Source organism: Haliotis rubra, unplaced genomic scaffold, assembly GCF_003918875.1.
Source record: "Haliotis rubra isolate DU_JTF1 unplaced genomic scaffold, ASM391887v1 Scf500, whole genome shotgun sequence".
NCBI lineage: Eukaryota > Metazoa > Mollusca > Gastropoda > Lepetellida > Haliotidae > Haliotis > Haliotis rubra.
The window spans coordinates 621,035-647,131 of NW_025767192.1; the positions used below are offsets into that span (position 1 = coordinate 621,035).

A 26,097-nucleotide genomic window follows, 5' to 3' on the forward strand; every position below is an offset into this window, starting at 1 on the left:
ATTGCCCGGCTTATACAACACTGAACAGATCAATGATGAATTATTTTCGGATTTGATTTATCCGGACCAAGCCCTAATGCCGACAGTCCGTGCAGGCCCAAGTGAACAAGGGATAGACGAATGCCGATCTGGGAAAACGACCACACATGACAGATGTCATTTTGCCAGCACGTGACAGTGTGCCCATAACACCACGTGACTAGGTTAGAAAGTCGCGGGTAATGGTCAGAAAAAAATCCCATGTCCAGCTAAAATCGATTTGAATCACATTACAATTATTTGGCTTTATAGCTTATGTCATTCTCCTAACGCTTTGTGAAGCAATAAGGCACGGTCTATTTTTTTTTAATTCTCAACTCGTTTGAAGGTTGTCATTGTTTCTTAATTTTTATCTGTACAATTATATCATGTGCAGAACCACTGTGCATAAAAGTTGAACTTCAATTTTCCAAATGAACTTCAGTAAAAATATATGTCTTCTCAGCATTTTGTTGACAGAACCTCGTTTGTTAACTCCCACAGAGCTCTTGCATATTTAATGAAATACTGCCATTTGCTAAATGAATATCGAACAAATACACAGTATCAGGGTCATCTGTTAAACAAACGCAGATACTTCCATTTCCAAAAGAAGAGAATATATAACTAACCATTTTCTTTTAAAACAAAATTTATTGATTACCGCAATCTATACTTCTCATAAAGGTAAATAATATATTGGAAATAAAAACGATGTGTTGCTAGTGTTTAAAGGCTAACCATTTTCATTTGACATTTGTCCATAAATCGTCAGTGCTGAGACTCCGTTGCCACGATACGCGGCAATACTATCACCGACTGTTTCACCGTACAACAGCCACGTGTAAGAGTATCGTACAGCGGTGGATAAAGTAACTGAATGGGCTGTAATACAAAGTGACTTGTCATCCAATTTGTTTGCAACTGCGTCAAGTCTGGTACATCCTAATTTTTCACTTTCTTAAGAAATATTGATTTGTGAGTTGGCTTTCACTAAAGGCCTACATCGTTTCCCGACGTAAGGCATCACCATTCGCTAAAGGAGTACAAAGATGAATATTATTGGAGTGTATAACTGCTGTTATGTCATATGTTGTTGGAATTGGTGATTCCACACAAGACAAACTTCATCGCAGGTTCACATCTTCATCAGTGTGAGGAAACCGGAGACATATTTGTATTTAACAGATCCAACCTGTCCTATCAACGTCCAACAGGATTGAGCCAAATGTCTCGTCTTCGCTGTCTCACGGCGTGTTTGTTCATCTGATGTTAAATTGTGTTCATGATGCCTTCCCTTCATACAACAGCAGACGTCATATCTAAAGGCAACCAGTCACTACTTTCAACTTGATCTAACATTTGGGACACGCTGCTCAAACTCTAAAGTCTACTGTTTCTTCTACCGCTGTTGTGTAGCTCCGTCACGTCAACCGCAAAGTTAGTCAGGCCATTGCTATCGCTTCAGTTCATCTGTAGCCTGTTTCCATCGCCACATTGTAAAAGAGACTTCTATTATTCATCAAGTCTCCTTTAACCATGATTACTTGGGCGGCTAAACTGGCCTCGGTGCGAGGGAAGAGTCGGATCCTTACGTGTATATTCCTTTTCCCGATATTATTTTGCACATTCATGATGTATCGAACGGTTGAGAAAACCTGTCCGCTCGACAGCTTCACGGACGATTACTCGGGTTTTGGGGACCGGAAGCGGAAGTTGACCTCCCATGATGCATTTGAAGATTTGAAAAATGTCCAGGATGGGAATGCGTTAGATTTTGCAGTTCCGTCCGACGTCCTGGCTCTGGATTATCAGGCGGACAAATCCCATAGACATCATATGCAACGAATCATGTCTTCCAGTGACCGTGACTCGATGGACTGGAAGAAGTATCAGATAATTCGTCCACGGTATATTTTCAACTGCTCCAATATACACGAGGTGAAAATCAAAAAGAAAATTGGACACGGTGTTTCAAAACAAACGTTCCTTGGTGTGTACAAGGGCCTTCACATCGCGGTGAAGATGGTGACGCGTCACCTCCACGACGTCCGGAACTGCCTCGACGAACTGAAACGTCAGCACCAAGACACGTCGCATCGTAAAGCATCGTGTTATGTACATCCGACTATGAAATTAATGAAAGAGATTTTATTGTCGGAACAGATTGAACACAACAATATTGTGAAACTACTCGGTTATTGTGTCCGGAGCGAGGAGAGCGATTCCACGGATATTTCAGAACATGGAGTTGTTGGAATTTATGAATTTGGACACAGATTTGTGGTCGACAGTCTACAACTTCTTACTTGGCAAGATAGATTAAAACACGCTACCGATATGGCCAAACTACTTCAATATCTTGAATTCTCTCCTATCGGATCATTAGTAGTTCCCGATTTCAAGGAAGGGCATTTTCTTTTGGTGAACTCCAGCATCAAAATGATTGACCTTGACGATGTGAATAACCTTGAACCGCCATGTGGTTATTCCGATCACGTGACAGACCGTTCTGAATGTGATTATGGTCTTAAATGCCGAGAAGCGCAGTGTTTAGGCTTCAACGCAAAGACGAACTTAAAGAACATGAACAAATTGATTTTAAAAAGGCTTCTTTTTCCAGTGTCGTTCCCTGAAAATCTTATTCCTCCAATTGGGCAACTGAATGCCAAATTAGATTCTTTAGAAATTACAGCTAGTGAACTCCTTGATGCTTTGCGAAAATTGCATGGTGTCAAGAGTTCTTTGTGAGATTAGCCATTATCCATTCTTTGTTATTTGTATAGTGTGTAGCTGAGAGATTCCCACTACATAATGGTGTAGAGGGGAGCAGTGTTCATGGTTTCACGTTTAACAAATTTCAAGCCTGATTTACATAATGAGCGTTACAGAGTAGCACAGTAGCATCAGTATATCGCATGTCAAGTTAAAGGTACACACATCAGAACTGTCTGTACAACAACGTCAAGGAGTGCCAGACTGTATGTATGGGTGGGTGCGTGCTTGCGTTGGTGCGTGTGTTCGTGCGTGCGTTCGTGCGTATGTATGTAGTAATAATGTTCCTTGTAAGTCATGTGTCTTTCTTTCTTTTATTTCTACCGATAGCATGTAATGCCATTCTCGACTAGACTTTGCATCCGTGCAATGGTCCTTCTGAATGTAGATATTGCCGAAACGAATATGAAAGAAATTGGGTTTTTTTCGTCACATGGGTCATGTTGTATGTACTATATTTGAAAAAGTAAAGTAAGGTTGTGCATGAGTTTAGCAATTCATTCATCTTGTAAGGTTTCAACAACAACTGTGCAAGCCTTTGCACCAACATAGCACCATGACGATGCCAAGGATTAATATGCACATGGACTTGCAATAGCTAATCTATTTTAGAAATCATACTCAAAAAATAAATACTGACTGAGTTTGGTTTTACGCCGCTTTTAGCAATATTCCAGCAATATCACGGCGGGGGACACCAGAAATGGGATTCACTCATTGTGCCCATGTGGGGATTCGAACCCGGGTCTTCGGCGTGACGAGCCAACGCTTTAACCACTAGACTACCCCACCGCCCCCCAAAAATTAATAAGCGAATCGGTTCATAACATAACATAACATCATTATCCCGCCAGCTCCCTAGTCCTTCAACAACCCAATCATCCACGCCAACACTCACGTCCATAGCCACGCCCACGCCCACACCCACATCTATACTCACATCCACATCTATACTCACATCCACATCTATACTCACATCCACATCTATACTCACATCCACATCTATACTCACATCCACATCTATACTCACATCCACATCTATACTCACATCCACATCTATACTCACATCCACATCTATACCCACATCCACATTTACATCCACTTCCACGCCCTCATTCACATTATATACCTACATCCACGCCCTCATACACATCCACACCCACATCTATACCCACATCCACATTTACATCCACATCTATACCAACATCCACATTTACATCCACTTCCACGCCCTCAGTCACATATATACCTACATCCACGCCCACGCCCACATCCACATCTATACTCACACACATCCACATCTATACTCCCATCCACATCTATACTCACATCCACATCTATACTCACATCCACATCTATACTCACATCCACATCTATACCCACATCCACATTTACATCCACTTCCACGCCCTCATTCACATATATAGCTACATCCACGCCCTCATACACATCCACACCCACATCTATACCCACATCCACATTTACATCCACTTCCACGCCCTCATTCACATATATACCTACACCCACGCCCTCATACACAACCACATCTATGCCTACATCCACGCTCTCATCCACAATTATACCCACATCCACATCCACATCCATCCCCACACCCATATCCGCTACCACACCCACACCCACACCCATATCAACACCAACACTCACAACCACATCCCATATATAAAACCAAAATCCCAGCCGGTGTAATATATTACCGTTTTCACAACACGTGTGGTGAATGAAACTACGCGATCTGCTATTCACATGTGGTGTGTATATGGAATTTATTGTGATGTAAATGGCCCGTCTAATCACATCACTGGGCCACAGATGCATGTGGAGAAGTCATAATAACGTTAAGCTATCCGTATTTTGTCTGAGCTTTCTATAACCAGCCCGCCCTTGATTTTCATTCCGGCGTGAAATAATAGAAGGTTTTGGTTTCTAAATTTACCCAACCGTTATTGAACATTATGTCCCGATGTCCCCATTGCACATCTATTAAAAACCCATTTCATTTTCTCCGCATCTTCGTCATAAAGACGATGTAAAGACTGAACCAATGTATTTTACAAAATGAGTTAAAAACAAGCTTTTTGCCCCTATCTTTTAGTTTACATTCTTCCTTCATTTAAACATTCCGGGCCGTGGGATAGCTTAGTGGTTAAAGCGTTCGCTCGTCACGCCGAAGACCCGGGTTCGATCCCCACATGGGTACAATGTGTGAAGCCCCCGTTGTGATATTGCTGGAATATTTCAAAATGCAGCGTAAAACCCAACTCGTTGATCGTTCAGGTTTGGGATGAGAAACACATACCAAAATATGAACTGCCTCAGCAGTCTTGAAAGATGTATTATGGGTGATGAGTATTCCGGAATGTTCCAACAGATTTCAAGGGACGGCAAAGTAGATCTGCTTTATTGCATTTGCTCGAGGCCCGGGTTCTGTTCCAAGTAAAAACACGTCGCGAAACCATACACAGGCTAGGAAATAGATAGCATTGCATAAGTTGATTGTCATTGTTTTCCTTAGGCGTGTCTGGGATTGGACATCCCTTTCTGAAGCTAACCCCACGTACCAGACAATCAAATGAGAAACTAAACACGACGCAGGACAAGAGGGATACATATATAAATGTAGATGGGTGATTGATTGGTTAGTCTGACCAGATGATATTCAAGCTGAGCCAGGAAACCCGAACGGTCACACAGGGACCAACACTGTTCACTACATACGTCTCTTGCGTGTTGAGGGACGGTGGGGCAGCCTAGTGGTTAAAGCGTCCGATCGTCACGCCGAAGACCAGGGTTCGATTCCCCATATGGGTATAATGTGTAAAGCCCATTTCTGGTGTCTCCCGATGTGATAATGCTGGAATATTGCTAAAAGTAACAACCTTCTGACTCACTCACTCTTGCATCTTGAATTGCGGAAGGGCTATTGGTCCATGTCGACGCACTCTGTTGTTGTGTCTTCTCTTAGATGTGACAAGATCCGCTGATCTTGGTTCGAAAGCAAAATTCGCCCTGATTATGATATTTGATTTGTAAGCTTCATATAATAGCTTTTGCTTTCCCAAAGTCGTAAATAGTACATGACTGTATCCCTCTGTGACTTCCGAGTTAGAATTTGTCTTCAGCAACCCATGCTTGTCATAAGAGGTAACTAACGGGATCGGTGGTCAGGCTTGCTGACCTGGTTAACACATGTCATTGTATCCCAATACGTTGATCGATGCTCAATCCGTTGATCACTGGATTGTCTGGCCCAGACTCGATTATATACAGATCGCAGCCATATAGCTGGAATATTGGTATAGTCTGTTTGCGGTGAAAACGTACCGATGAATTTCACTTTAAACAAAAAAGTAAATCAAATAAAGTGAAATTAAGATTGCGAATGCTCATAATTTGACCTTGCCATTTGAAAATTTAAATCTCAGAATTTTATTCAATTTAGGATAAAAGTTGTTTAACAAACGATCATAGTTTCAAATCGGTATTATTGGTTTTATTACAAGGGGGGTATGCACATTAAATGAAACACCGAGAACAAGGAGGGTTGGTCGAAGTTGACGCTCATTGCGTACCGCAAGTGCATTTGTTTCACTGTTCCAACTACTTCGCTTACCCCCTTGTAATACAAACCAATATAAGCGTTTTGAAACTATGATCGTTTGTTAAACAACTTTTTTCCTAAGTGGAATAAAAATCTAAAATTTAAATGTTCAATTGGCAAGGTAGAATTATGAAGATTATAAGTGTGGCGTAAAACAACAAGCAGACAAACACTCGGTGACTTCCTCCGATGTCAAGCCGTTTGGTTTAAATGAAATACAGAGTGATGTAAACCTATTATATCATACTACGGAAACGGACATCAATCATTAAGGAGATAAACGTACTGTGTTTGGAAATTAGATGAATGTTATACCGAATTGACAGTCCCTAAATTTCATTTGAAGCCGAATGCGTATTTTTCGACTTTTAATAAATGTTTTATCAGCATTTCCATTACGTCTGTTGTGTTGATATTAGTCATGTTGGTGGCCAAGCTGAAGTAGTGCGGCAGTGTTGTATACGTTCGCAGTGAAGCGCCGTGAAATCAGGCGCATTGTCAATCCAAAATTTATACCGTCTGATTTTATTGACTGACCAATCAAATTCGAGCATTTCACGTAGCCATGGTAGAATATTCGATATTTGTACGAAACAGAAGATGTCTGCTTTCTGAAAAAGGTTATTTTAAGTAACCGAAAAAAATGTTCCATATACACTTTCAAAAGGGGGCGGTGGGGTAGCCTAGTGGTTAAAGCGTTGGCTCGTCACGCCGAAGACCCGGGTTCGAATCCCCACATGGGTACAATTTTGTGAAGCCCATTTCTGGTGTCCCCCGCCGTAATGTTGCTGGAATATTGCTAAAACCAAAACTCAGTCAGTCAGTCACTTCCAAAACTGAGCTCCATGCAACCCAGAAACCTACACGTCACATGTAACACACAAATATTAGTAAGTGTTGAAGAACGTCACAGCAAGCTACAATAGGTCAAGACTGGGCTTTGTGAGACAGGCTGCAAATAGCAAACGCGGTTAATACGGAAATGTCAGCTGTAACCTAACTCCTGAAACTGTCCAAGTCTCACGACATCTTGTGTTTTGATACCATTGATCTTCTGCGTTATTAATAAGCTTTTAAACCTACGATCAATATGCAGCAATTATCTTGACTCAAAATATGATTCAAGACGGTTTTAGTTTCAAGTTCATGAGCAATATTCTTTTTGAAGAATCGCTGAATGGATGGCGTCAAAGGGTCAGCTAAATCATTAACCGTTAAGAGAAGAGGGGGTATCAAGTTAAATTGAACAGAATGAAATTGCTTGCTTGTCGGCCAGTAAGTGTAAGTTGTAGAAATCGGGTTATCGCCGTTTACTTTGGAAATGATATTTCCCAAAGGAAACCCCGCTTATTTCAGGACCATTAAAGTCAACGTTGATATACAGCCGGACCGCCATGCATGTCTCTAGGCTGTGTTCATGACGGAATTGAGATGTTGAATCGTTGCCCGCTATGCATTGACTTCAACGACTACCACTTGGGGTATTCTGTGACAAATGTCATTTCGATTGGAAGAGTGGGATAGAATGAGTGGGCGGGCGTTAAGAAGGAAGAGAAAGACATATAGGTGTGTGTGTGTGTGTGCGTGCGTGCGTGCGTGCGTGCGTGCATGCGTGCGTGTGTGTATGTTAGTTGTGAGGGTACATGTATGGTGAGTGTTAACGGTGTGTGTTAGAGGTAGTGTGTATGGCGAAAGCCGCTGTGTGTGCGTTTGTGTGTGTGACGTAAATGTGTATTCACACGTATGTGCTTGTGTTTAAATGCGTGCGTGTGTATGCATGTGTACGTACACAGAGGAGGAGAGTATATGCGTGCGAGTGTCTCTGTCTATGTGCGTCTGTCTGTGTGTAAGTGTGTGTTTGTGTCTGTGCGAGTGTGTGTTTGTGTCTGTGTGCCTGTTTGTGAGTCTCTGTGTGTATGTGCGTGCGTGAACGTTATATTCACCTAGAGCAAGATTTTGGGTTCGATTCGGCTCCAAGCAATATACACTTGTCGTAAGGGGCGAGGTTGGTCATTCCCGTTGTCAAGGCTCACTGACACGGTGGTACTGCGCTCGTTATATCAATCACTAGAGATTCAATCCTATAAAGGCCGCTGTCGTAAAGCTATACGCTATATTGCTGTACGGCGTCAAAGAAACAACAAAATAATGCTCATTGTTTCCACATGTCATATATTTTACCAGCGTACTGAATCCAATTCATGTGGTTGTTTATCAACTATAAAAGCATTTACGTATAAAAGGACTGCTCATGGCGCATGTACCTTTAATATTATGAACTTTGTCGTTGTATTCAAAAAGCAAAATGAATGTGTCATCATGTATTTTTTCCATTCCAGTCATGATAAAACGGGTTAATCTTCTCGACCTAACATTTCTTGATTGTGTTGTTTCTTGTGAGCATTAGGTCTCCCAGGAAACCATATGCGCCCCCCGGGAGAGCAAATTCAGACCACGATCGTTCGTAAATTGGATAAAGTCTGCCTATAGAGCTCTTAACCAAATTCAAGGAAATGGCAATAATCATTTTGATGATTGCATAGCTATATTAAAGCGACCTGCCACTTCCAAGTAGATATCTGGTAATTATCAAGAATGTCAGCTGATGAAGAGACCGACACAAGGCGCTGATGCGGTGCTATTTTGGTTGGATATTAACTCAGCGGCTTTAACTTGAATTGTCCAACTGGCGGTCTAGTGGACTAGTGTAGACGGTCTAGTGGACTTCGTAGACTATGGTGATAGTTGATGCATGTGCGTTGCATGTGCATTTGCATTTCAAGCATTTCACTATAATTATTCCTTTTCTGTTGTTGGCCTGTATACGCCTAACTCATACAAATGGAAGATTCGGTTAAGAATTGGCCTTCAGCAACCCATGCTTGTCGTAAGCGGCGACTGACGGCATCGGATGGTCAGGCTCGCTGACTTGGTTGACACATGTCATTGTATCCCAGTTGCATAGATTGATGCTCATGTTGTTGATCAGTTGACTGTCTGGTCTAGGTTCGATTATTTACAGACTGCCGTCATTTAGCTGGTACAGAGTTAAACAACAATACAAATGTGTTCACTCTTTTTGCAAAAGCTGGGGTCACAGATGACACTGTCGGCCAAGTCGCTGGAATTTGCTGTGCAGAGTTGCTTCCCCTCTGCAAACACTAACCTATGTCGTGAGTTCGAATCCTGTTTCTAGGCTATTCAACCCTGTGCTCGAGGGTTGAATCAAAATGGAAAACCTCTGCGACCCCAGTGTGTGAAATAGTTTCCAAAGTTTTCTAGCCATACGGGCTTTGCCTGGACGTTACTAGCCCGCAAAATTATTCACTGGTCCGAAATGTGAATGTAGACACGGGTTTCCTCATTAAGCGGCTAATATGATGAACATTTTTATCAGGCCATAATCTTGCATGATTAAAAAGTGTATTACAACTTCACAAATCGGAGAGAATGATATGCATGTATTTACAAAATGACCCGTGAAAATTCACTAGCCATTCGGGCCAGTGACTGGTGATTTACTGGCCCGACTTGATTTTTTCTAGCCACGGGCTAGCGGGCCAGTGGCTATTTCGAACACTGCTGAGACCTGCATTACATCGGATTCCTGATGCGTCATGATGTAACTCAGATACTGTTCCAAGCGGCGTCGACTCCGAACGCAATACTGACTGACTGAGTTTGGTTTTACGCCGCTTTTAGCAATATTCCAGCAATATCACGGCGGGGGACACCAGAAATGGGCTTCACACATTGTACCCATGTGGGGATTCGAACCCGGGACTTCGGCGGGTTCGATTCTCCACATGGGTACAATGTGTGAACCCCACTGCTGATGCCCCCGCCGTGATATTGCTGGAATATTGCCAAAAGCGGCAACAAATTGAAACTCTCCCTCACCCCCTTAAAATTCTCCCCTCTTTCTCTCCCTATCTCAGACCTCGCATTTTCACCACTATCATGTCTTTTCCCCACCCCAACCTTGCTTGTCGCTTCCTTCTTTTCTTTCATCGTACATCTCTTTCAGCATATCTCTTCACTTCCCGTAATGCCTCAAGCCAACTCGCCCGGACCTGTTCCAGTCAATGGCTCAGCCATTATCTATAGAAAACATGGGACAGAGAGGGCGGAATTACCCCCGATTTAACCAGCATTCAAAAGTAAAGATTTTCTGTTGATGATTACTGTACCGAGTTAGGACATAGAATTCAAACAGCCCATTAACAGGGGCTCCGCATGTAGTGGAATCGCTTATTATCGAGTTCATTTATCGGTAAAATCTCACCTTTTAACACTTATTTGTTAACCAGAGCAGTTTATGGGCGGGTTGGTTCGGCTCTTTATTTGAATCTGAATCATCAGTTTAATACAGAATACAATTCTATGTATGAACGATTTAAGCGATCAAGTGAAATCCTATTCCTTTGAAACATTGTACACTTCAATTACATCATAGCATAAAAGTACATGGAATTCGAATTTAAATCAAATAAAAGATGCCTTAAAGGGATTCTCTACCGTGAATAGACCACAGTTTTCAAAGGAACTGTTCAGAGTTAACTCACTTGTCTGCTGGTTGAAGATTTGAAAAAAACATCAACCGCAAATACTGTTCCGCCAACACCTGGTTCCATCACTAATTTTCACTTACCTAGTCATTTCACCTAAACATTTCACTGCACTGCCAAATTGGCTTTCACGGCCAATGGAATCTGTTTCGTACGTTCTCTGATGTTGACGCATTGTACATGTATCTGTCAGCACAGCAGTGTTACCTCCCTTTGCAATATCAGGATCCACTCATCTGTTCTAGTTCAATTAGTGCACTGATTATAGCCATTGTTTTCCCAATATCCCACTTCGTGGATGTCTCAACGTGTAAACATGTACGAATTACAGCAGTTCCAACAGAGCGTCTCTTGAAGCTAATAGACTGTAACACAATTTAAACACTCTTCACAAATACTACCAGTGCACCCATGATTACGAGTTTCTGCCTTAAACTGACACTTGGCGTTCGAGTTGAAAGGAAGTCTTAGTGTGTGTATATTCAGTAAATAGTCCCTTATCTAACAGTTTGTTAAATACTGGGTTTGACCACCACCCCCGTTCCCACTGAATTCATCATCAAGGTAAAACACTTGAAGGTGCATCAATTCAGGTTTCTACAATAAGCTGACACTCTTCAAATAAAGTAGTATGAACTAACTGGAAGAATGCCGAAAGCTGCACTGAGACCACAGTACACGCTGTAAAGACTGACTGACTGACTGAGTTTGGTTTTACGCCGCTTTTAGCAATATTCCAGCAACATCACGGCGGGGGACACCAGAAATGGGCTTCACACATTGTACCCATGTGGGGATTCGAACCCGGGTCTTCGGCTGACGAGCCAACGCTTTAACCACTAGGCTACCCCACCGCCCCTCGCTGTAAAGAACAAGAAAGATGAGATCACAGTAAAGAAATGCTGTTGTTGCTGCTGCTGGTGTTGTTAGTGTTGTTTTGAAACTAAAATGCCTGAGAGGTAAATGACAAGGTTCACACTTTATGGGCGCCAGACAGAATGTTTTCATCGTAATATCACTCGCTCGAGACGAGAAACGATATAGCGTCTTGAATAGTATCAGCTGAACTCGTTGACATTAGATTGTAAATAGTATCAAAGGATGTATATAGGAGAATAGTAGGTGGAATTACTTCTGGCTTTGTCTTAGATCGTAAAAGCCACAGACTCCTACGTCACGCCACATACACATCAAGGTATATGACCCTCATCTTCTACACATGTCCCTCTACAGAACAAAATAACATAACCGTAATTATATGTATTTTAATGGGGAGTTAGCAGTGACAGTTCATAGGGAGCGAGTGAGTTGAGTTTTACGCCGCACTCAGCAATATCCCAGCTATATGGCGGCGGTCTGTAAATAATCGAGTCTGGACCAGACAATCCAGTGATCAACAACATGAGCATCGATCTGCGCAATTGGGAACCGATGACAATTAAAGTCAGCGAGCCTGACCACGCCATCCCGTTAGTCGCCTCTTACGAGAAGCATGGGTTACTGAAGGCCAATATTCTAACACGGACCTTCACGGGTCGACAGTTCATAGTCAATTAAAAAAAATAATAGACTCCCTCAGTTCGTGGAGTGACAACACGCGATTCATATTTCATCTCAAAGGAATAGTATTTAAAATGTTAAATGAATTAGTGTCAATATTAATTTCTTGTTTGCCGTTGGTGCACAGGAACATTCATATTAATTACAAATCCAAACATTAAATTAATCATAGTAAATATATAGTTCTCTTGGGAACAGTAATGCACCAATATAAACTACATATGTTGTCTGAAATAGTTGTAACGTGTCGGAAATGAAATTTAATCACATTGATGTAGATGAAAATTTCGCTTTACTTGAATCATCAATCAGTAAATCCATATTTGGTGTAAGAGTAAGTGAGTGATTTGGGCTATATATTTCTTACAGTTGCGCCAGGCATTCAGACTGCTGGGAAAGTAATTCTTGAGGAGATGTCGCTAAAGTTCAGACACTGTTTGTTTGTTTGTTTATTTGTTTGTTTGTTTGTTTTGATGCTATTTAGTTAAGTAACATGGCTTTGGCTTGGGATTTTAGACAAGGTGCCTTTACAGCTACAGCTGACAAGCAAGATACTTTTTGAGTTAATCTTTAAAGTGTTTTCACTATTTCAGTCAAAATACTCGTCCGTACTATTTTCCCACTGGTGTACATACCCTAGGTACTATATAAACTTATTATACCACTATCTCATGCTCTCATTGTAAACAATTTTCTAAGCTAAGACCTGTTTTGTCGGCGTTCCCATCAACCTCAGCAATAGCTTCGTGTGCCTCACCGGCATTTCCGCTTCTGCTTCAGCACCACTTCAGCTGATTTAACAACCACGATTGAACTTCTTTGCAAAAAAATCTGTATTGACGTCACTCTCTTCTGTCTCTACTTCTATGAAACTCCTTGTATTCCTCGTCCTCGTTACATACGGACACATTTACTGATCGTGTACGGTTCTATCTTTGTGATATTTGCTATAATGAGTTGTGTTTTAAAGAGGTTTTTCTTATAAAAATCTTGCAAACTCACTGCCTCGTGAGCAAGAAAAACATATTGTAAACGTACTGGGAATCGCTGTTATCCCGATCCACATTGACGTTGCTTTCGCGGCGTTAAATCATCTCTGTCAACGTTGACGACTTTTATCTCTGTCAACGTTGACGTTCTCTACGCGATGTCAAATCATCTCTGAAGACGTTGACGTTGCTTTCCCAGCGTTGCATCATCGGTGTCAACGTAGTGATGTTAAATCATATGTGTATACGTTGACGTTGCCTTCGCGGCGTTAAATCATCTCTGCAGACGTTGACGACGATTATCCCGCTTTGTATAGATATCAATATTCGTTATCGCTTGCGAATAGATACACCCTTTCACTGACGGTATGCTTGTTATTTATGCATTAAGTGATAAACCTCACATCAATTCATGACATGTACATGATGAAAGGTGACCCCTACGTTGGTGATTTTATCACATTCGTTAGCAATCAACAATTCATTGATCAACACAGCGACAACTATTAGTACACCTGAGATACACCCGTCATTGTTCAAATGAAATTCATTATTAACAACATGAATGACAAGTATCATTGGCGTCGTATGTCCAAATAGGAGGAACAATCTGACAGATACACCAATGAAAAGTAAACTTACAGTTGACGTCTTATGTTGCGTTGCAATGTGGGTTTACGTTTCCTCCGAAACATTATACTTATTAAGAAAATTGTGAAATATACATCACATGTATGGCACATTTCAGAGTATGTTTATCCTTGTAGGACATTTTCCGAAGAATTACATGTACTGATTACTGTACATATTAACTAAGTCTTCATATTACATCTGTGCCGCGGAATATTCCAGATTTACATCGTATTTCCTCCCTCGTATAGTATTATTTTTTCTTAAAGGTTATCCAGAACACATTTTGAATTTATTTCACTATTTCACGGGGAAATAAAGTTAATGTTTTACTGAAGGCAATAATATCTTTATTACAGACTTTATGTTCATGTGAATATTATCAACTGATTACATACGTATTTGCGTATTGCGATTCACGAATGCGAGATAGGTGCAGATTTTAAATGCGTTGTGCATGGCCTACGTTATCTGTGAAATGTCAATGGCTCACCTGCACTTCATCAAGTGTAGAATAAAATCAATATACAAACATCTTAATTTCACCAGGATAATGTTGAATAATGTAAAGTTAAAAATTAGAGGCGCTCGTCTTTAACATCAGCGTAAACTGACAGCCTAATAAAGTATGACACTTAAAATTGAATTTAACATTAAACGTTTAGAAATGTTTCTGGACTGAAAACAATTACCCAAACGCTGCAAACGAGAAGTCAAAAAAAACAACACTGATGCCATCAAATAACCATTTCCTGTTTATACTCAATATAACACATGGGTGGTCGTTTGTTTGGGGGTTTGGCGTGTCCTTTCACGAGCAGTTTATCTGCATGTGTTTGTCATCCTGAAATGTTGGCAAATGTCTAAACATATGGTTTGTATCGATTATATTCTCATTCGAGTTGCATACAATGTTTCAGATCACCAGTGAGATCTGCCTCCCGCTATACGATGTAAAGGCAGTGTATCTGCAGTAGAAGGCGATGTGTTCAGTTCTAAATCTATTCGACCGCCTCCGTGGTGTAGTGGTTAGAGCGTCCGCCCGGAGAGCGGAAGGTCGCGGGTTCGATCCCCGGTCGCGTCATACCAAAAGACGTTAAAATATGGTACTTGTTGGTCCCTGCCTGGCGCTCGGCATTAATGGGTTAAACAAGGACTGGTCGGCTCGGAGTCAGTATAATGTGTCTGAGTGGGGTATTCATGCTTCACTGCGGCATCGTATCTCAGTGGGCTAGCACTATAAAACCAGCTTAAGTCTGGGCTAGTACAAGCAGCCGCACACACACACACACGTCATATGAGCGAAATATTCTCAGGTACGACGTTAAACCCAATTTCACCTCACCTCACCTCTAAATCTATTCGACCAAGGTTTGAACTGTTCATTTCAAGTTATCTGTATACTTCAAAACATGACTGATATTGATTCAGGCAAACTTGTCTCACATTATCATCATGGGTTCGAATCTCATAAGGATGCAAGGATGACAACATCAAAGCTATATTCGTAACTTTCAACAAATAAAGGACATTTCAGGAAATCAGAAATATAAAGGAATCTCACTCTAAATCTCACTCACTCACTCACTCACCCACCACCCACTCACCCACTAACTCACGTAGTTAATATATGCTATCTGCACTCGAGGTTGAATTGTTGTGCGCTGTCTTTTGAGTACAATGTATGTAGTTATCTTAGTAATGCTATCTTCCTAACTCTTCATTTTCCAACACAGCATGACCTTCAGGAAATATGCGCGCAAGTCTTGGCTCTTGCTGTAGTCTTCTTCAATCATTCCAAGGTTATTATCATTTACCCAGTATGTTTTTCGCATAACTAATACATACCATCTAACCACCTGGTTGATCATTATATTTGCCACAGTTCCACCGGTCGTCAGTCTTGGAATATATACATGACGATTACAGAATGTATTCCTCGCCAGGGGAACAGAAACTTGCAGCTTGTCCCCGATGTCGTCTAATGTTGCTTGCAGATAGTTTCATTTTATACCAATAACAGTCGTAAAGATAGCAGTGTCTGGCCAACGTAACGAATGCGATAAACGCAGTTTTGTCTGACAGTGTAGCACCCTCAATGATTTCCTCCCTACCAATATCGACTTTTAGGTGTAACTGATCCTTCAAGCTAACGGAATAAAACAATGACAAACTATTGATGAGACAACTTATCATTAGATCTGCAGTGCTCTCCATCGGACCTTGAGTGGTCGTATCCATGTATATCACATTACACCGTGTAAGTACTTGCAAGCTTGCTTGTGTAAATGCCTTTTCATTGTCAGGTAACTTGATACCTGATCGTATTTGCCCAACGACTGTAATGTTAAGTTATTTGCCCCGTGTCTCTTCTCATTTGTGACGTCAATCAGTTGTGTTCTACCACTACACATACCTTCCTGTTTGGGTTATTTATTCATTTAGGGATGATATCCACATTGTATCCATTTCAGCTAATGGACTTCAGAGAGGGAATTTAACATCCAGTGCAGACGTTCATCTGAACCTCAATATTTACGGAATTATACAAAGTACATAGAACTGCTGAACGTCTTTGTCTGTAATAGGTAAAAGTCATTATCAATATGTTTTCAGAAGGTTAAAACAGAATATGTCTTGTGCTTTGGAACCATCAATGTTAATAGATAAAGGGATATTCCAACAGTTTTGGGATATGAATTGGTTGGAAATACTAATTCCAACATCTAGACTTTGGATTTGTCTTGGTTCCTAATACTAATTCCAGTATCTGAAGTGGGGATTTCATTTCGTTGTTGACAAAAATGAAAGTATCTATACCGAGGACTTCAATTGGTTTAACACTAAATTTCACTATCTGGACTGGGGATTTCATTTGGTTGGTGATAAAACTTCCAATACCTCGACTTGACCACGCTACTGCCCCTGCATACATGCCATTTGTCTAGTCTGTTCTGGAGTGAGTCAGTGTTAAATGTCAATATTAACAGCAATGCAGTCATGTCATGGCGTAGAGGAAATTCCGAAGTGATGTATGTCTCAAACGGTTATCACTTTTCTGAAAGCGACGAGCACGGGATAGTGCTAACAAACTTATTAACACAATTGATGCAAACTCACAATCGTAGATTTCCAACAGTGTCAAAAGGACACATCTCCGTACAGCGAAGTGCTACGCCCTAGACTTTTAGGAATGAGTGAGTGAGTTGAGTTTTACGCAGCACTCTGCAATATTCCAGGTATATGTCGGCGGTCTGTAAATAATCAAGTCTGGACCAGACAGTCCAGTGATCAACAGCATGAGCATCGGTCTGCGCAATTGGGAACCGATGACATGTATCAACCAAGTCAGCGAGCCTGACCACCCGATCCCGTTAGTCGCCTCTTACGACAAGCATGGGTTACTGAAGATCAATATTCTAAGACGGATCTTCTCGGGTAGTTTTAGGAATGAACTCCAATGGTGTTGTTTACAGTGGAACTTCATGTTAAGCGAACTCGAGGACCTCGATTAAAGGAAACATAAGGTACTACAACCACTGGTGCCTCATCACTATCATGATTACAAATATTTACGTCTCATAGTACTTTTGGTCTTACTTGAATTCCTGAAGAATTTCTGATACTATAAATCCAACACCTGAGGACTTATTACATTTTGTATACTGTAACAAATCAAAACTATAAGACAGAATATGTCGCCATGATGTAGACACTTCATCGATGATGTGAAGTGTATGTTCATGATTAAAACAAAGCTTCCTGTTGGGACATATGACACCAAATCAGTGCGATCCTCCGACTGACAAATCCCGATTGCCACGCTTGTGCCATAATACATGCATTTCACATTACACCTTTGAAGATGTTGCAAAGGCATTTACAAGCATGAGAACATCCAAATAGCTCATGCTTTGACTTTGGACAAATATCTTAAACTAAGATATTATAAAAACCTCCCTCCCACTTCTTTTCAAAGCAAGTGTTCGATGTTTAAAACAGACAGGAGGACAACCGATGGAATATTTTTGCATGGGTGCAAATATAGGTTAATTTATTGAAGAAAGATAATACCATGCTTCTTATCAACGGTCTTGCTCGTCACTTTTCAACATAAAGTTGACAGCAGGATATAAACCTAACCTTCCAGTGGAAGTAAGTCTTCATTAATGCAAACATGGATTCCACTGGGAGAAAAGAGTGTGTCGACCGTGCAAAAACACAGCATTAAACAGTAATCACTGATAATCAAGTTATGTGGAGAGGTGAAGAAGTGGATTTGTGCAGCTGAGGTCGACAGATTGGATGACACCAGATATCCGGCTGATCTTCAGAAGGCAATTTGATGAGGACCTCGGTGTTTAATTAAGTTAGGATTCAAATAAGAGTAATGGAGTGTAACAGATCTAAGGTCTTAGTTTTGTTGTTAAGGATGACAGAAACCGAAATAATGGGTAATAGGTTGATGCCGTTTAGATATGTCTGAATCTTACCGAAATATTCTCAAGTTGAACCTGAGTGTTTGCGTGTTTAGTGCTGTTTTAATTGTCCCTGATTAAATATACGCACGGATTCCCTTTACCAGTATATAATTCTGAGCATTATGCCAAGACTAATCACCCTGTTGCCACTTGTTGGTGATATAATCACAGGGGACTTTGCTATTATTAACATTAACACCCATCATCGCTCAATTAAATATAGGTCGAAATTAGGGCTGCGCAATATAACCGGTTTACCGGTATTTACCGGTTCAGACATGAAAACGATACGTATTGCGATACGCTGATCGAAAACCGGTATTTTGACATGCATTCGGAAAACTTCGTAACACTCGGAAATCTTCGGATATTTCAGTTGTTTGAATTGTTCTTTTCCCTGTTTCATTAGTGCCAAATGTTACTTACATTTTTTATTTTGTCATGATTAAAAGTTTTTATAAAAGGTTAATCAATCATAGTGATTTTGTTGTGTTTTTGCTTTATAATCAAGCATTAACTCGATTATAAGTACTTTTTGTTAAAAATATAATCCTTGCAATATATTGCAATACATATCGCAATATATGCTTCCGCATCGCAATATATCGCAATATGAAAATTCTCTGAAATACCCACCCCTAGTCGAAATGCCATCAATAGCTTCCTCCTAATTGGGTTAACACGTTTAGAATTGTTGTCCATTCTGACGAAGCTTAGGCCAAACCATGAACAAAAAGGAAAAGAAAAACCTGTCTTTCAGAAGGGGTTGTGTCAGAGCCTTTTCATTGATGTCCTTGGTAAAAAGCAAAAACATGTGTTTCTAACTGATGCCAAAAGTGTGACAGGACACACTCGCCTTATAAGGAACACATGGTGCCATCTCTATTTGATTGTGATTCGTAAACACAAGATTTGTATAGAGTTAGAATCGTACGTTATATGAACTGTAGCAGATCATCATCCTCAACTGTGTTTGTAGAGGCCCAATGGAATCTCTGTCGTACCTTTTCTGGCGTTGGCGTATTGTACATCTTTCTGTTAGCACAGCAGTGTTGCCTCCCTTTGCAATATCAGGATCCGGTGATTTGTTATAGTTTAATAACTGAGATGATTATAGACCCTTAATATCCAGCCTTGATGTCTCAAAATATAAACATTCACGAACTGCAAACGGCGTCTATTTAAGGCTAATACAGTGAAGCAAGATTTAAACACTCTTCATAAATAATGCCAATGCGCTCATTATGGCGAGTTTCTGTCAAAAAGGACGCTTGACATCCCGGCTAATAGGATAGGAAGTCACAGTATATTCTCACTATATAGTCACTCATTACTGCGAGTTTCTGTCGGTAAACGACACTTGGCATTCGAGCTGATGGGATAGGAAGTCCCAGGATATTCTCAGTATATAGTTCCATATATACAACTTTGATTGTTTGTTAATTGTTATGAAGCATAGGGTACGGTTGGCGGTGTCGCCGCAATTTGCGTTACTTAGACACGTCAGGAAACTGTCTTTGATGGTTGGAATAGCAGTACGCCCCGAATGTTTAAAATTTACCTGGTTTAAGCACCAGTCCCGTTCCCGTTGAATTCAGTATAACGGTAAACATTTGAGAGGTATATTCATATAGGTTTCTACAATAAAGTGACATTTCTCGAATATTATTTAAAACTAACTGTCAGAATGTTCAAATCTGCGTTGAAACTTACGTATTCGCTGTCTAAAGATCAAGAAAGATGAGATCATAGTAAGGAGATGCTGATGTTGTTTTTGCTGCTGCTGCTGTCGTTTTTGTGGTTGATTTGTCTGAGAGTTAAAGTGCAAGGTTGACGCGTTATGAGTGTCAGGTGGACTGTCTTCTTTGTTATATCGCTCGAGGCGAAACACGAGAGAGCGCTCTGAATTATATCCGCTTAACTCATGATCATTGACATTACATTGTATATGGTATTAAATCATTTATACAGGACAGCAGAAGATGGAAAATAATTCTGACAATGTCTTAGTTCGTAATAGCCACTCCAACGTCAAGCCACATACACATAACAATGACACTGTCCTTGATACATATTTATAGATCAAAATAATTAAACCGTCATTATGTATCAATTTTTTCAAAAACATTTCGTGCCTCTATGCATTTCCCTCCACAAATCAAAATAACAAAACCTTTATTATTTATATATAGGGGTAGGTAGGTAGGTAGGCATTGATAGTTCAAAGTCAATTCATAAACCTAACAGATTCCTTCAGTTTGTGGAGTGACAAAACGCGATTTCAATTTCGTCTAAAAGGAATAGTTTTTAAAATAGTTTGTTAAATGAATCAGTATCAATATTAATTTCTCACTTGACGCTGGCTGCATGAACACTCATATTAATTACAAATTGAAACATTATATCAATCTTAGCAGAGTAATAGCTCTCTTGAGAACAGTTATGCTTCAATATGAAGTACTGAAATAGTGGTAACGTGTCGGAAACGAAATTTAATCATATATATATGGTGATTAAACTCCCTTTGTCTCGATTTCAAAATATATCTTTGTCTTTATCACAAACGTACATAATACGAACAATGATCGTGTATGGTTATATTTTTGTGATGACTGCTATGAAGAGTGAGTATACTCACTGTCTCGTGAGCAAGATGAACACATTGTACACGTTTTGGGATTCGCTGTACCTCTATCAATTTATCCTACGTTGACCTTAAATACTGTCAACGTTGACGTTGCCTGCGCGGCTTTAACTCATCTCTGTTAACATTGATATTGCCTTCGTGGCGTTAAATGTTCTCTGTAGACGTAAACGTTGTCTACGTGACGTTACTTCATCCCTACTTCATGTTGATGTCAACATAACACTCAATGCTTACATAAAAGCTATTGATATCCTGCCATGTTGATATCCCGCCGTGTATATATAGAGAATACTACACGAGGTCTCATTACATACGAATTATACGAAACGAGTGTCCTTCCTATGGTATCTGACCGAGCGAAAGCGAGGTCAGATAACATAGGAAGGTCACGAGTGTCGTATAATTCGTATGTAATGAGACCGAGTGTGGTATTTTATTTATTACCCACGTCTTACAGGCATTAAATTGACAAAGTAGCGTACTTTTGTTAATATTTTGGTTTCAAACCGAAACCGGTTTCATAAAGAGGTTGCGGAAGAGTTTTGTACTGTAGTACAATATTTGCATGACGTCACACTGTAATGACGTCACTGCCTAGGTAACCGCCGTCACGATGCATGTCAGTTGTCATCGCTTCGTACAGCCTCCTACAGTAAACTGCTCCGTAGCACCCCGTTTCTTGGTTTGCAGTTGCTTCATTCGGCTAACATCACTGGTGGAAACTTTGCGTTTATGTTTTTCTACGCATATAATGTCTCAGTTCGACTCACAATTAAACAGCGATACGGCAACGTTTGCAATGTTTACATTCCCACAATGCATATAAGTTGTAGAATGAATGAATTCCATGTTTGTTATGAATGAAAAAATAGTTACGTCAGAATGTGACCTAATTGAGAGGTCATCGGTTATCCAATCAAATTGTTAGAATCTCAGGTCAAGTTGTTACGACACAGGTCAACGCGATACGACACTCGTGTGACGTACGAGATTAGTATGCAACTACCCATACGCTGACCACGTGGGTAATAAAGATCAATATACCGTTATCTGCGAACCTTACACTGACGGTATTCTTGTTATTTATGCATTAAGTGACAAACCTTACATCAGTTTATGACGGCATGTGCATGATGAAAAGTGACCCCTCCATTGGTAGGTCTATCACGATCGTTAGCAATCCGGAATTTATTGATCACCACAACGACAACCATTACTACTCGTGCGATGCAGTTGTAATATTTTTCTTCAAATTGATTACTAACAACGTCAATGAACAGTATCATTGGCGCAAAAAGTCACAATGATTTGGAGGAACAATCTCGCATATACACCAATAAAACGTGCAATTCTATCAGGGTCGCATGTGCAAATAGTTGTCAACGATAAGGCGGAACACTCTGACATGTACATATTGAAACGAACTCTTTAGTTGACATGTATAGTACTTTTTCTTGTGGTAGATTGTTTCAAAACATAAGGTTCTCAGTATGCTGCCATATACATGTACATATCACGAATAGTACTTTTCTTGTGTTAGTGTGTGACTGACTGTGTCTTTCAGAACATTGGGTTTCAATAACCTTATGAAGCAGTCCGTTTCTACGAATGATTCACGTTTCGTTATATATTGAAGTAGGCTGAATGCCCCCTGAGACATTATGTGTATAAAAACAATTTGACATACACATTGTAAACGAATAACAAATGATAAATAGTTGTTCACATGAAGGTGTTTTAACGAAGTAGGTTTACATTTCCTCCCAAACAGGATTTTATAAAACAGAACAGAAACATGCCACATGGTCTAGAGATCGTCTAAGGCTGCTTGCGGATAGTTTCACTTAATACTAATCAACATCGTAAAGACAGTAGCGTCTCACCAATGTAACCATGGGAATAAACACATTTTGTCTGACAGGATAGCGCCTACAACGATTATCTCCCTACCAATATCGACTTTTAGGTCTAACTGTTCCTTCTAACGGAATAAAACAATGAAAACCCAATTGTGAGACAACTGATTATTAGATCTGCAGCGCTCTCCATCGGACCTTGAGTGGTCGTATCAATGTATATAAGATTACATCGTGTAACTACTTGCAAGCTCAACATTCACCAAACAAACTGGGAGTATGTATAGCATAAACACGCCAGCAGATACTGTTTCCTTGGAAACATTTAATAAGATAGTGTGTATTATAGGTTAAACAGAAAGAACTACCATGACAAGTGCCCTTTTGTTGTCAGGTAACTTGATACGTGGCCGTAGTTTCCTGACGATGGTAACGTGAAATCATTTGCCTCACGGCTCTCCTCATTTATGTCAACCAGTTGTGTTCTGTGGCCAACATTGCTATTCGGTACAACCACCACACATACGCTGCTGTTAGGGTTGTTGAATCATTTGGGGATGACATACAATTTAAATCAATATCAGCTAATGGACAGCGGACTTCGGTAAATATAATGCCAAGGGAAAATAACTGTTAAGATAGTTCCCATTGCGAAGAGGGAAATTTAACATCAAATATAAAAGATTCACCTAAACCTCAACATTAAGGGGATTATACAAAGTGCCTAAAACTACTGAACGTTTTTGTCTGTAATGGGGAAAAGTCATTCCTTCCCCGGCTCATTACTGACATATTTCCGGGAGTTTCACACAGAATATGTTCAATGGAATCATCAATATTTTCATAGATATTATCTGAATAGTTTGGGGATAAGATTTGGTTGGAAATATTAATTCCAATATATGCCAATACTAATTCCAGTATCTAGACTGTGGATTTGAGTTGTGGATCAAATGGTTGATTTAGACTTAATCAATCTACTACTACTGCAAATAAGCCATTTATGGGGGTGGGTGAGTGATTCGGTGGCTTTGGTTACATGTCTCAGACGTGTACCACTTTATTGGGACCGACGAGCACGGGTATGGTACTGACAAACTTAGAAACACAATTGAGGCGAACTCATAATCGTGTATTTCTGTCCATAACACAGGGAATGGCTGCGCTCTGACTGTTCCAGAATGTAAATGACACCCATGGCGTTGTTTACAGTGCAAATATGGTATGTTAATCAAAATCATGATCTTCAATATATAAAAGGAAAGGTATGACAGCAAAGCCGTGGCCTCATATTGAAACTACCATTGGCATGTATGCACATATTTATCATAATTCAAAATATTTACGTTTCATAGTGTTTATGTTTTCATTTGAAATCCTAAAGTGTTCCTAATAAGATAAGTCCAACATATGAGGAGTTATTATAATACAAATCAAAACTATCTGACAGAATATGTCGCCATGATATGAATACGTCATCCATGATGTGAATTGTATGTGCACGGTTAAAGCAAAGCTACCAGTTTCACATTTCACAAGATATTAGGGCGACCTTGTGACTGACAAATCCCTCTCTGCCACAACTGTCATTTTTGTCGTAATAAAAGCCTTTCTGATTTCGCATTACATCTTTGAAGATGTTGCAAAGCATTTACAAGGATGAGAACATCAAAATAGCTCCTGCTGAAACTTTGGACAAATGCATTTAACAAAGATATAAAAGGAACCTCCCTCCCATTTCTTTTCAAAGGAAGTGTTAGATACTTAAGACAGTCAACATGACAACGGAATGGAAACTTTCATGTAAATCTAGGCTAATGAATTTAAGAGATATGATACCGTGCTATTGTTAGCTTCTTATCAAAGGTCATGCTTGTCAATTTCCAAGATAAACTTGACAACATGACATAGTCCCAGCCTTCCAGCGGGAGTAAGTCTTCGTTAATATAAGCATGGATTCCACTGGGTGAACAGACAGTGTCTACCATACAAAAACAGCATAAAACAATAATCACTGATAATGAAGTTATGTAGAGTGGTGAAGAAGAGGGTTTGTGAAGCTGCAGTCGACAGAGTGGATGATACAGTAACTCTGGCTGATCTTCAGAATCCAATTTGGTGAGGAACTTGGTGTTGATAAATTAGGTTAGGATTCAGATGGGAGTGATGAAATGTAACGGAGCTGATATCTTTGTTTTTGGGTGTAAAGGATACAGTGCTGTTACGAGTTTTATGGTGTCATCATATATATTTACTTCAAGATGAAACTCTGAAGACTTTATTAAACTGTTTATTACTGACATCTGTTTTGGGCCTTGGGAGAAAATTGTAAACATTGGCAAATGTCTCGTGGATGTGAGTCGTTCTTTTCCGTAAAAAACATTCTATTATTGTAAGTGTCTCGAGAGGTTACACTGTAGTTTCAAGTCACTCGTGTGTTGATTAACCACAGATACAAGATTAATATCTAGCTTGGTATATTTGATTAAATATGCTTGAACCTTGCTGAAACGTTCTCAAGTTTAACCTCTATATATGTCATACATATGTTGCTGTTGCACACTTAAGCGCCTTGTATGTATATATCTTGTATTTACATTGTACTTAAGCCTGTGACTTTTATACTGAATAAATCCGTCTTCTTCTATAGTGTATGGTACGCAATTGTCACGTACGGATTCCCTGTACCAGTATGCAATATTGACCATGAGTGATATTATATTTATATATTTATTTTCCAGTACTTTTACAATATGAATCCTTCAATGACAATTGAAGGCACTACCTGTTGCATTTTCCTTTGCAAACACCATCTCATCCAAGTTGTTCAATTATAGAAACCTATTACAGAACTCGAACTTCTCAGCTATTGGTCTACATATTACTCTGTGTGCCTGACATGACTAATCCCACTGTTATCAGCTGTTGGTCATATCATCAGAGGCGACTTCGCT

At 40.0% G+C, this 26,097-nt stretch overlaps 1 protein-coding gene across 1 annotated transcript; it reads left to right on the forward strand.

Moving 5' to 3' along the window:
* The first annotated feature begins 623 nt into the window (after positions 1–623).
* LOC124291892 (extracellular tyrosine-protein kinase PKDCC-like) lies at positions 624–3,277 on the forward strand. Its single transcript, XM_046728959.1, has one exon. It carries the CDS (start codon positions 1,558–1,560, stop codon positions 2,767–2,769), a length of 1,212 nt encoding a protein of 403 aa, XP_046584915.1. The 5' UTR covers positions 624–1,557; the 3' UTR covers positions 2,770–3,277.
* The last annotated feature ends 22,820 nt before the right edge of the window (positions 3,278–26,097 follow it).

Excerpts from the sequence above, each read along its gene's own strand:
- LOC124291892 (XM_046728959.1), top strand. The coding sequence starts at position 1,558 with ATGATTACTTGGGCGGCTAAACTGGCCTCGGTGCGAGGGAAGAGTCGG.